Consider the following 12,931-nt stretch of genomic DNA (forward strand, 5'->3'; position numbering starts at 1 on the left):
TAAATATTTAGATGAGCACTTTTAAAATACTGGAAACGTGAAAGATGAATCTCCTAGATAGTGATGTTCCAGCTGAAGTTTTCTAACCCTACATTTTAGTTAAAGAGACATAAAGTATGGTACATACTTACGTTTAGAAACATTACAGAACTAATTATAGCTCAATAATAAAAGGGAATAAAATTTTACAGGTTACGCTTGGGTGTAAATTTTAATTAGTCCATTTAATGATTTCGAGGTTTGCTGATGGCTCTGCCAGTTCAAAACTTTACGGAAGCCAGACACTACTCTTCTTTAAACCCCAGACCATGAACTGTTTCAAGGCAGAGAAGGCTATCAGTAGGTAGCCTTAAACTACTCCCAAAAGAGCTTGGATTGCTCTCATTGCCATAGGTGAGCTAAAGACAAAGTGAACTCATATGAGGGACTAAAGAATACAGGCTATGCATTTGAGATTTGCGTACCATTTCCCTTCCTGTGGAATCTCATACTTGCTCTTCATTGCACCCAAGAGAAGACAGCAAAGCTTGGAAGTCTGGTGTCCAGAACATCCACTGTATTCTGTGGGTCAAATAAAACTTAACTGTTGTTTAAGACAGATGAGGCTCTTTGCATGCAAGTCATAATCTAGTAATGCAGTTATCCTACACTTTGAATAGTAATACACTGTAATGAAAGCTGGCATCTTGTTATCAGAAATAACGGTAATATAGTGAATCATCAGGTTTGCAGACCCACAAAGGTTTGCAAAGTAGTCTGTGAGGGATTGTTAAGATGATATGGTTGTTTATAGCTCTACATTTAATAGTGACAGATTAAATACTGTAAATTGATTTCTCAGGGCTTTCAATATGTCTGATATATTTTAACATGAAGTTACTGAATATGATTGCAGTTCGTCATTTAAGATAGATTTGGAAGATGGTGATTTGGAAGCAGTGATTGAAATTCTGTATTGAAATGTATATTGAGGGGCCAGTGTATCAGATATTCTTGCATATTAGCATTTCTTAGTACTAGAGTGAATCAAATGGGAGAAAATTTGGAATTAGAAAGTTAGATATCTTCATGAAGGGTGGGAAAAAAAAAAGTTGTTTATTTACTTCAGAAATAAGTGCCATCAAAATAAAGCTAAACATTGAATTATCAAATTCATTCCCAATTAAAATTGTGTAAAATAAAGGACTTATTATGGGGTAATGGTGAATGAATTTGTTTTCATTCAAGTACTGACAGCAGAAAATTCTGTTTTCTTGTCTTTACCATGGGCCATTAATTTTGGGTTTCAGCTGTTAATTCACTTAATTCACTGTTAAAAGCCTTAGAAATGTCATTCTTGCTGTTAGTGAAATAATTAAGTAACCTCTTGGTTTTAGTTTTGTAATTTCTTGCAGGGGTTAATTATGTTGTGTATCAAATAATTAGTTAAAATTATATTACTTAAATATTTAAGTGGCAGCTTCCGATTTTGCTTTTATTGATAGAAGAGCTTGTCTTGCAGAGTGGTTTACTGTTTCTGTAACTGTGTGGTTGAGACACCAACTTGATTGAACCAGTATGGAGATTCTAATAGCAGCCTATTGTATTTTCAAAACATTAAGGAATTTGATTTGATATTTGTATGTCCTTTCCCCCCCGCCCCCTGCCCCCCCCCCCCCATTTTTGATGCAGATTTGTTATTTATTATGTCTGTACAGCTCTAAAAGGCACACCTCTGGCTTAAACTCTTATTACTACAACCTCCTACGTTACGAATTACTCCATCTAAGGAAATCCTATGTTATTTTAAAGTAGTGGATGCAACTGGTTTTGTTAGTGCTTGAGTGGTGTATTTCTCCCAGACTGTGCCACAAACCATGTTGCCTGGAATGCCTGGTTTTGTTTACCCTGCATCTTCCAGCTTTTGCATTAAATAAAAGAAGCTTCCCAAACGCAGAGCACTTTATTAAGTGTACAGGCTTTTCTGTACACTTAATATCAAACTAACTGAGGTTGGAATAAGTATAAAAATGTTGTATGGTTTATGTGCTGAAAAATTACAAACACAATTTGAAAATTTGCTGATTAAGCTGTATCCACTGAGTGGATAAATATTTGTATCACTGTCATTCTGTGTATACAGAATTAGGCTCAGTTTTGGTGTGTTTTGAACTAATATGAACATACTCATTTTAATAGAATACTTTTGCCTCCTTAAATGCATCAGCACCGTAAGTCATAAAATGATAAAATGTAAAATGGATTGTCAAGATATCAGAAAAATTGCCTTCTACCGTGGCTTGAAAGACTTCATGTAGTAATCAATTAAACACTCACAGTGACAGATATGACAGCTTAAACTATCCTGTCTGTAAAATGAACATGACATGAAATCCCCTGGAGTAGCACTACACTGACTTGAGTTTGGTTTCTTTTAATCAAAAAAAGAGAATTATAAAACAAGACATGAGATTAATTTAATTAATTATAGAGTGTGTGTGTGTATACACATGTTTATATGTTTGTGTATACTTATAAAAAGAATTCTTCCTATACCCTAGCAAAGAGATGGGTAAGAATAATTCAGCTTTTAAAAAGATGAACCAGTGAGTGCAAATTGTGTAATTCTTTGACTTATTAACATACTGTCTTGAAGGTGACAGTGGATTTTTGATGAGTTGGTAAGTTAGCCACAGCAAAGGCATTGTCAGAACTTGTAACGTAGTTGACTGTCACTGTAATATCTGTCTATCTAGTACAGGGAGCTAGATAGTAAAGTCTGTAAAAAGAAGAGGCAAGCAATGCAGTGCTGCAGAAGTCAGATTGTTACTACCATTTTCTTGTTGTGTCCAACATTGCACAGAAAGAGGAAAATATTAGGTAGAAACTAATAGTATTTGGATCAAGTTAATCTTTATTGATGTTGACATAGTATGTCTCGTATCTGAAAAGAAAATGCATGATATGGACCCCTATATAGTAGACTTTTAACTAGTAAAAGTGATTTTGTTTTAATCATTTGCAATACTTCTTGTATGTTTCTAAAAGTGTCAGCGTATAGCTGGATTTTTTAGGTCAGCAGTTCAGACTCTGGTATCTTGTTTTAATGTAGAGGGCAAATAGGTGAATGTCTGTGATGTAATGTGAGGAATAGTTGGACTGTGTATTTATAATTCCTTACAGATTAAAATCAAAGGTGTGGGGTTCTTTTTTCTTAAGTTTGTGTCTGTTATATATATATATTCCATTTTCTTTTCAGCTGGTATTTCCTACAATGCAGGAAGGGGCAATACTTTGTAGTATGTGGGGTCACAACATTCATTGGCAGTGTAGACTTGATGGATGGTGCTCTGAATAGTAGTGTTTTACAGATGATAAGTACCTTCATAATTTTTAGATATCTGTCAGGTGGTTAATTTCCCTTTTTATTCTGCTACTCATCAGGAAGAAAAATTTAAATAACCCATCTCACTAATTCTTGTCCAGAAGACAAGAGTTGTATAGAATGAAGAGAAAAACCCTTAGGCTTCTTTGTTGGCAGATATTTGCAGTGGTAAATATGTTCAGAAGCTCAGACTGTGTCTCCTGGGCCTGCTATCTGCCCAAGATGCAAACTTCTGTGGATCTGATGTAAATGTACTCTTGTACTAATATACTTGGTGTGAAGCAGCTAAAATGGCCGGGCCCTGCCTAAGCGGGGGACATAATTCTCTTGTAAATACAGTTTGCACACACTGTTTCAAAAACACCTGACTGTCTTGTTGGGGAAAGAAATAAAACAGCTCATTTGACAATGGTAGTTTAAAAAAGGGGGAAAAAATTGTTTGGAGGAACCTGAAATCAATGACTGAGGAAGCTAAAATCAATGACTGTGACATGAAAGACTGTTCTTGTTCTTGTCATATTAACATATTTATGATCTTACCGTATGCCTATTCACTTTCTGGGGTAAACTTTTCTAGCCCAGTTTTCTGATTCGAATCTCCAATAAATTCAGGTTGTTTCTTTTTTAGTTGCTTTTCATTCTGTGCCATGGTGTTGCATCATGAATTAGGTGATCATCATTTCAGGCTATTCTTCCTCACTGGAATGTGGACAGCTGGAATCTCTCGTTGTATACTAACTAGCCTGGCTGACGGTGCTGTCGTATACTGGAATTTCTCTGTCTTTTTTTTTTTTTTTTTTTTTCCCCAAATAAAAAAGTAGTAAGTAACGGCAGTAAATGCAACCTGCCCTGTAATTTTCCTAACCTCATGGGGGAAAATTAGCTGTAAAATTCACCCAGAAAACACTTGATTAACTCAGCAGGGAGGTAAGCTGAATAGTGAAGATGTAGCCCCCACCCCTCCCGTTACTGAGGGAGAGAAAGGTTGAACTATTTAGTTCTTAAGATACTTTTTCAATTTGACTAACCACAGTAGTTACAATTACATTGCTTTTAATAAAACCTGAGCATCATATTTAAAAGATATGCAACTCAGTATATACGTGGCCCAAATTCTAAAATGCAAACCTACACTTTATCATCATCTACAAAGTGAAAAATTTTGTAACCAAAAATAGAGTACACAGATGAATAGTAAATCTGTTTGTAATCTCTTCTTTGAATGACGTTATAAGTTCGGAACTTTTTTATTAATACATGTTATTTTAAACAACACAAGACTTTACAAATATTTAAGGAATAAATTAATAGTAAGTTTTCATAAAAAGTTGACGTTGCTTTGAAACCGGTTGAACATGGCTTTTAATAGCCCTTTATTTTACTACTTAAATTTTGACTTTATTTATTTTAGAGGAAGTGTGTTATCATGTCAGTCCATTAAATAGCCATCCATTTCAGCATTGCTCAACAGCTTTCTTGTTTGCTCAACTCATGAGGGAAAACAAAATAATAAGGAATTAAGAAGCCTTAAAACTGAACAAATGTATTGAAAGACATTCTTTGGTAGTGGCATACCATTAGGTGTGCTGCTTACAGATATTTTTAAAATCTGGCAAAGTAGATTCCCCAATAGGAGACAGCCTTATATGCTTTACTGCCCTGAACATCTGTTTGTACATCAATCTTTGGACTGTCTCTAAATTTCTAGATGATTCACTTTTTCCATAAAACTATTATTTAAAAAGTGATGATCTTATTAGTTCTATTGCATCTTCTTAAAGGAATGACCTGAGACACTTACAGTAAATTACAAGTCTTGGTCAATGCCCTCTTCCTTCCCTCGTAAAATGAGGAGTGAAAGCTCACAGCATATTCCCTTCTGTATCTCTGTGATTTCTTTTACTGGTATCTTTTACTTCTTAGTTAGTTGTAATGATTTAAATTTAAAATATTTGATTAATTGACCCATGGAAAGAAATTTAGAACATATCAATTTCCTCTGAGTTTTGTAATATTTGGTAGCTTGGTAGGTTACAGGGAATCAAATTAATGTCCACCTCCCATCCCTGGAAGACAGGCTGCACGATGGATTTAATAGTTCCAAGTTAGCCTGCTGCAGCCAGTCAGCATTGTGTTAGCTCAAAACCAGCCAAAGTTTTGTGTTGTCTTTACCAGATGGTTGTTAAGGATCTCTTTTCACTGTAAGAGACATCTGGCCATTACATTGTGGGAATGTTTATGAGATACAGGAGTGAATGGAAAGACTTGGGTGGGTGAATTTGTGTGGGATATTGTGCAGGTGGAGGGAACAAGATACTGCGTTGAAAGGGACATCTGAAACGTAGGCTGCAGATGTAGGGAAACCTTACCTCATTAGTTCTCGTGTTCACTGAGCTACTTGTACTGTTGTTTTTCCACATTGTAGTTATGGTTGCTGGGCTTAAGATGCCATTAAAGGGATCCAGTTTTCAGAGCAGGGGCAAGTCATCTTCTGAAAAAAACCCAAACTTATCTTGAGGTAGCTTCTGAAAAAGAGACAATTACAGGTTACTGTTGAGCAATTCCTAGCAGCATATTTGTAATGCAGTTCTGAAGCATAGCCTGTACATCGTATTCAGAATGATGCTCAAGTTTGAAAATAAAAGCTCTTGAGAGTTCCTCAGAACCTTCCTCATGGATTTCAGGGCAACCAGAGTTTTCTGGTTTATGATAAACATTTTTCTGAAGGAACTACCATTTCAGTTCTGGTATTTTAAACTCCACTGTTCAAATTTCTTGTGCCCTTACAAACTATTTTGGTTAGCTTTATAAAAACCTCCTTTCTTTGGTGTTCGTGCATTTCAGTATGTACATTGCGGTCAGCTTTTTTCCTGTCTTCTCTTTCTGACACTGTGTAGCTTCATCCGTATGCTTATACACTGTGATTTGTGTCAAAAATGGGGTGTACAGCTTCTTGCATTTGTCATATTTTGCACTGCGTAAGTGGAGGACCTCACCGTGGTTTAGCTGCAGGAAAGACAATGAAAGTCTGCTTAGGGTTGTATTGTTCCTAAGGTGTTTTTTGCCTTTAAAGATAAAAATACATTTTTGTAGGTGCAATCTGAAACCAGGGTAAGCACTCTGTGTTATGTATTTATTGCATAAATCCATTACTATGAGGGCAGCACTGTTGAAGGGCTTCTGCTTCTGCCCTGTGGTAGCTGCAGGTATTCCCTGGAGCAGGTATGCAGGTTATCATCCTTCCAGAGCCCTAGGAGCATGGGTGGGAGGCAACAGTGTCTGTCTTCCTCTGATGAGCAAAGTAGTCTCTCGCTGTAGTTTCAGATTTACTGTAAGTAAACGTTTAACAAATCCCTCTGTGCTTTTTAACAGAAATTAATACTTCTAAACTCAGGTTTATCATCAAGTTTGCACAATATAAGCGCTCTCTGTCAAATTGTGTTTTATGTTAAACGTTTAGAACAAACGAGGCTAGTGAGAGAGGGAGTCAGTGCAGCTATTTCTGGGTTTTCATTATGGAATTATGAAGATTTGTTTCTTGGAAACATTTTGAAAAAAATATTTTCAGTGACAGATTGCAAACTTACTTTCTTTCCTCTGATTTTTTTAATGCATTTTAGTTTCCATACCAGTCCATCAATACACAGATAAAACTGAAATTATGATTCAGAGGATGCCTAGCTTATTGCAAAAACTTATTACTAACAAGGATGCAGAAATATCATAGTTCAGCCAGAGATAGGTGGCTTTTTCAGTCTTAAGAACAGACCGTATGCTATTTAACGCAAGAACTTTCGAGGTAGATTAATTGTGCATTTATTTAATTGTAATTTGAAGAAAAATTTCCAGTATTTCAGATATGCTTTGAAGATATAGGAGAAGCACAGTTTGGAAGAAAGCCAATCAGAGTAAATTAGCACCCAGGTGGTGGTGGTATTGTTGTTATGGGGTGTCTTTGATTAAGAAGTTAAAACCCTTGGCTGTGCACTAAGCCATTCCTGAAGTTGATTATAAAAGATACATATAGGTAAGCAAAGATCATCTGTAGTGTACCTTTTGAAATATTATTATACTGAGCAATAGAACTTTGAATAAAAACTTCATCTAGTTTCCAAGCTTCGGAAACTATGTAATTTTAAAATTTTGATCCTGTAATCTGATGATACAGTAGGCTGCTTATCAAGATTGCACTGCTAATAGAGAGCATCTTCTTTCTTGAAGTGAATGGTTGTTACTGATATTTGCTGTCTACCCCTACAGCAATTGCCTTCATGTACAAGGTCAGGAGAGAGATTTATGTTGATACTGGAAGCCTGTTACTTCAGCAAGCCTTCATCTATAGTGTGCGTGTCTCAACATGAGTCAACAAGATACTATGGATACTCAAAATATTTTGAAACCATATGAACAGAATGTGTATTTTCCTCTGGCTAGTAAAACTCAGTCATAAAGTCTTCATAGACTTATAATATGCAGAATCCAACCAACTTGGCAAATAAATTGTTTGTTAAAGCATATTCTGGCTTTATCTCCAAACTACATGTAGACAAAATAGCATTTTGTTCATGCCAGGTATTGGACTGGCTGCTGGAGACTCCAGTTTTCTATTCAAGCAGGTTGGAGCAGATTTTGGACTTGTCCAGTGACCTTCCTGGAGAAGAATGTTAGTACAAAATTTGTCCTTTGTACAAATTTTATTGGATGAGGAGAGAGGAATTTTATGTTGCCTGTTAGTAGAGTATGATGTCCTGAATTAACAACAAAAAAGATAAAATTCACATACTGATTGCTTTTCGAAAGAATTGGTGATTCAGTGGGAGAGAAATAATCTGACGACTATTGCTTGTTTATGGTATTATTCCAGGTTCCTCAGATACTGATTATGAGGCTAGATATTAAATGTCTTTCAGAGAAGGAAACTTGATGTGGAGATGTGTACCAGGATTAGCGTGTACCTTTTTTTCAGTAATATTTGCTTGAATCCAGATTAAATACAGGAATTATTTCTATCTTAATGATGATGTGAAAAGCTTAAGTTATGGGTAATTTGTCATTAGTTATTTATACTTCTATACTGTACATAAAGATCTAAATTACTTAGTCTTATCATTTAGTGTTGGCTTTATCTTCTCAGATGGATCTCTGATTCTGTTGTACACTTTGTACCATGTAGCAATTAATTTGTTGTGTTGAACTGTTCTTTGTTTCTAGTTTAGGCTTATGCTTTTGTCCTTTAAACATCTGCTTTCGTATGTCATTCTTCTTCCTTTCTTTTTCTTGTTATTTTTGTGTTCTGGTATTTCTTCATTATTCTTTCTCATTTTCCTTCCTTCTCTGTGTTCCAAGTTTTGGTATCCATTGTATTTATTCATCAGAGATTTCCATCTAGCATTATATGACAGGCTCTTATGTAAGAGTTTATGGGAGATATGCTGGGAAGAGATTTCATTTGTTCTCCCTTTGCAACTGTGCTTGTGCCTAAAATTCTTTTAAAATGTAATAGGAATGCAAAGGAAGACTCATTGGTGCCTCTAAATGTTGCCTGTGCCTAAACCTGCCCCGTTGTTATCCGATTAGATTTCTGCAAATCGGAAGTAGACAAGAATGCACTGAATTTCAGTCTTTTACTGGACAGTAATTGTGCATATTAGATACGAAGTGTAGTTATTTATCTGAGTGAATATCATTGACTGCAAGAAAGTTGCACAAAATTACCAGCACCAGAGTTTAGTTTTACATTTGGCTCCACATTATGCATTTAAATAAACAGCCACATATAAACAACTAATAAAGTGAAATACAGAAAAGAAACAACTTTCTATCCCAAAGGCTTCAAAAGATTATTAAGTTAATGGCTATGTTTTTATTCTGGTTTTGTAGAACGCCATGTTCAGTCAGGGAATATAATTCTGAGTCTTTTACATTTTATCACATTTTTTTAATGTCTGATTATTTATAGCAGTATTTTGTTTTTCTCATTCATGTTTGGTGTCAATAAACTTAGGTTCTAGTGGGACTAAGGCAATATACTGAGAGTGAATTACACTGGTGCATAACAAGAGCAATCTGAAGAAATACCTGACTTTTTCCTAAATATTTTAATGTAAACAAGTAAAACCACCTTGATTGTATGTTTTCAGTGTAAATAGCTGTCCCAGATTGGTTACATGGTGTTAAAATACCTGACAATGCAAAATATTATGCAAGGTCAAAAAGAAAGGATGTCACATATATTAATATATACTGGTTATACACTAAAATGTCTGCCAAGGTTTTAAGTTTTATTCTGTTGGTATGAAATACTGGAACTTATACCTGTCAGTCCCTATAATAGTTAGGTGATAGAAGTCCAGCTTATGGATGTGCAGCACTGTTACGGCAGTCAGCTGTCACTCTTCCTGATCTCTACTGATGTGAATCTTATTGATTCCTACAGAAATAAATACTCGTTTGGGATGCACCTGGAAATTATTTTTCAGCAGGATTTAATGAGATGTGTAATGGGGTTTTTTTGTTTTGTTTTTTTGGAAGTGTGCAGTTCGTGCAGCTACCGAAGGCAGAATCCTTGTGCTGGAGGGTTTGGAGAAAGCTGAGCGGAATGTCCTGCCAGTGTTAAACAATTTACTGGAGAATAGGGAAATGCAGCTTGAAGACGGTCGTTTTCTCATGTCTGCAGAGCGTTATGACAAACTTCTGCAGGTATGGAAATGCTGTTTGGATTTTCCTCATCTTTTTTTCCTGTTCTTGGTGGTGCTGGATACTGTTATGAAGAGGAGAGTAGTTACAAGTCAAATGGGGGAAATCTCACTAAGGTTTCCTTGGTTGTTTTTTTCTGGGGTGTTACATAGAATGAAGTAGGCAGGGTGAAAGCTAAGTGAGAAGTCAAACTACTGCTTGCAACAACAACTTCTCATCTGTATCTTGTCTGTCCACATGAAAAACAGTAGTCCATGTTAACCTTGTACAGAGCCTGTATGTTTCTAAAATGTGAAAGCCACAATGTGACAATAACTAAATATACCTGTGAAAAGAGGTTTAAATTGAAATTGTTCCCATGAAGTTCAGATAATGCTTCAGCATTGCAAGAGCCCTGTTGCTTAGCTTTTAAGATGTTAGAATACTAAAAAAATGAGGTCAAGATGAGCGACACTGTACTCATTAGTGCTGTCTTGCCTTTAATTTACAGAGCAGCCAATCTAAATTATAGGAAATGGTTAAAGACTTTTCTTTTGCTACGAAATGGGATTTTAGTGTCATCTGCCATTGCTGCTTTAGCTATTTTCCTTTGTTTTCAGGCTTTGAGTCCTACTGCTTAAATTTGAATGGATACTTCTCAGGCATTTCGGGACCTCAATAAATTTCATCAGACAGTTTCCAGTAGTACTCTGCATCTTACTTCCATGTACTGTAGTTTCCTATCACATACCTGTCAGTCTCTCCTAACAGTCTGACACCTTCTTGCTCGCGTTTCTGTCTTGTCATACCTAACTGTGGTAAGGTATATAACCAGACCCATGTGGCACAGGACGGACGTGTGCAGTAAGCCTTCTGTCATTGATCCTGATTGTATGAAGTTTCAGCTGTGCTGAAGTACTGTAGTGGACTTATAAATCATTATTTCTTATGCCTCTCATCTGTGGTTAAAATCTTTTTGATCTATGCCTTTTCCAAAACCAGTTTTATGGTATTTAATTAGTAGATGCTGTTATTGGAAGCATTATTATTATATTTTAAAAGTAAGCTTTAAAAATGTAATTGTATTTAAAGACTGAAATTGAGAATTCAAATGTAGACAGGATTTGGTTGCAATTATGCAAAGCATCTTCCTAATTTCTTTTTTCCTTTTTAACACTTATCTAATGATAAAATGTTTCAAAATGAGTGCCTCAGGCACACTGCTAATAGTATATGAATTAAATAAATCTCTTGATACAATACTAAATATAATATTGTTGTTTTGTTGTTTGAGGAATATTTTATTATATAAGTAAATATTAATTTTCTTGTCTATGTGAATAATTACTGTACATCTAGGTTTGCAGGAAATGTACTCATGTATAGTTTCAAGGAAGACTTAACTGATGTGGGAATACTCAAGTGCATTTTTTATATGCAAGGAATCTTCTACATGACAAGTGAAATACAGTATCTAGTGTCCTCATGAAAGAGTCTAATTCTGTATTATTGCTTATAATAAAGCCTAATTTGTAAATGAAACTTTTTAATGCAGATTTTAGTCTCCTTTACAGTTACAAGTGGGGGGAAAAAAGAAGGAAAAAAAGAGAAGAAGAAAAACTTGCTCATGTTAACCCACTTCTAATGTTTTAGAATAAAATAAATTTTGTGGTCTGTTTATTTTCTGTTCTTTCTGAAAACAATGTTGTAATGATACCTTTTCAGCTTTGACCATCTGTGGGGGCTTCAGTAAAATTGCTACAGGCTAGAGAGCTGCACGTGATCAATCATTCTATCTATGTACATTTTGGAAAAAACTTGCTTTTACCTTCCAAAGATTAGACTAGTTCAATGCTTCTAGCCCCTCTGGATGAAAGATAAGAACATTACCACATTGAAGTTAAAGGACCAGGGCTGTTAGTCAATCTGCAGCCATGTCATCGTGAGTTTGTAATGATGTAATGTTTTGTGGTTGTTTTTTTCTTTCCTTCTTGTTGCTTTATTTTAATGAATTTAGGATCATACAAAATCAGACTTAGATGCATGGAAGATTGTTCGGGTTAGTGAAGATTTTCGAGTGATAGCGTTGGGCCTGCCAGTACCTAAATACTCTGGTAACCCTCTGGATCCGCCACTTCGCTCTCGGTTTCAGGCTAGAGATGTTTATCATCTGCCCTTCAAGGTAAGTGTCCTAGTAGAAGAGCTGGATTACCTGTACTGAGTAGAGCTAATATTTTGGGTTTATGTTTTACTTGCCTCACCTCTGAAAAGAATCCTTGAGTAATAAGTTTGTCTAAATGGATATTTTTCATAGTGGGGCCTAATAAATTCCTGAAAAACGGGCTTAGAGTTGCCAAGAAATGCTGCAGCAGAAGAATAACTTCCATAAAACATATAACCCTAAAAGAAAGATTTTATAATATTTTTTCTTTTTTATTTTATTTTTTAAAAAATAAGATTAGTTCTGTGTCAAGATGAAAGTAAAATCCTCATGTCTAAATTAGAGGGGAAAATATAAAATGCTTCATACGTCATGAGCTGTGACCCACAGTATGATCCCAAAATTAATTTACTCTGTGATTTTATGTTCTATTTTCAGGACCATCTTCAGCTCTTATATTCAATTGGATCAAACATTTCCACGGAGAGGTAATTTTTCATAATTAAAAAAATAAAAATGGAATGAATGAAGAAAAACAACATCCTATCAGGTTTCCTTGCTATTTTTGTGTCTTCTATCACCGCATAGAGACCAGAACTGAAGAAGTTTTTTTTAATGTGTGTGGGTGTATGCTCACACAGCTTTTCATATGCAGCCTTCATATAATGAATCCTTAATGCTTTAGAAATTCAATCACACCTTACTTATTTGCACTCAGAAATAGTTTCAGC

The 12,931-nt window shown here is 35.3% G+C and overlaps 1 protein-coding gene across 1 annotated transcript in view; it reads left to right on the forward strand.

Moving 5' to 3' along the window:
- Positions 1-12,931, forward strand: part of VWA8 (von Willebrand factor A domain containing 8) — a 182,041-nt gene that overhangs the window by 23,605 nt on the left and 145,505 nt on the right. Inside the window, exons 5-7 of the mRNA XM_040583980.1 lie at positions 9,896-10,063; positions 12,057-12,221; positions 12,639-12,688. Of these exons, the coding sequence (XP_040439914.1) occupies positions 9,896-10,063; positions 12,057-12,221; positions 12,639-12,688 (383 nt within the window). The remainder of the gene's footprint in view (positions 1-9,895; positions 10,064-12,056; positions 12,222-12,638; positions 12,689-12,931) is intronic.

Source organism: Falco naumanni, chromosome 2, assembly GCF_017639655.2.
Source record: "Falco naumanni isolate bFalNau1 chromosome 2, bFalNau1.pat, whole genome shotgun sequence".
NCBI classification, from domain to species: domain Eukaryota; kingdom Metazoa; phylum Chordata; class Aves; order Falconiformes; family Falconidae; genus Falco; species Falco naumanni.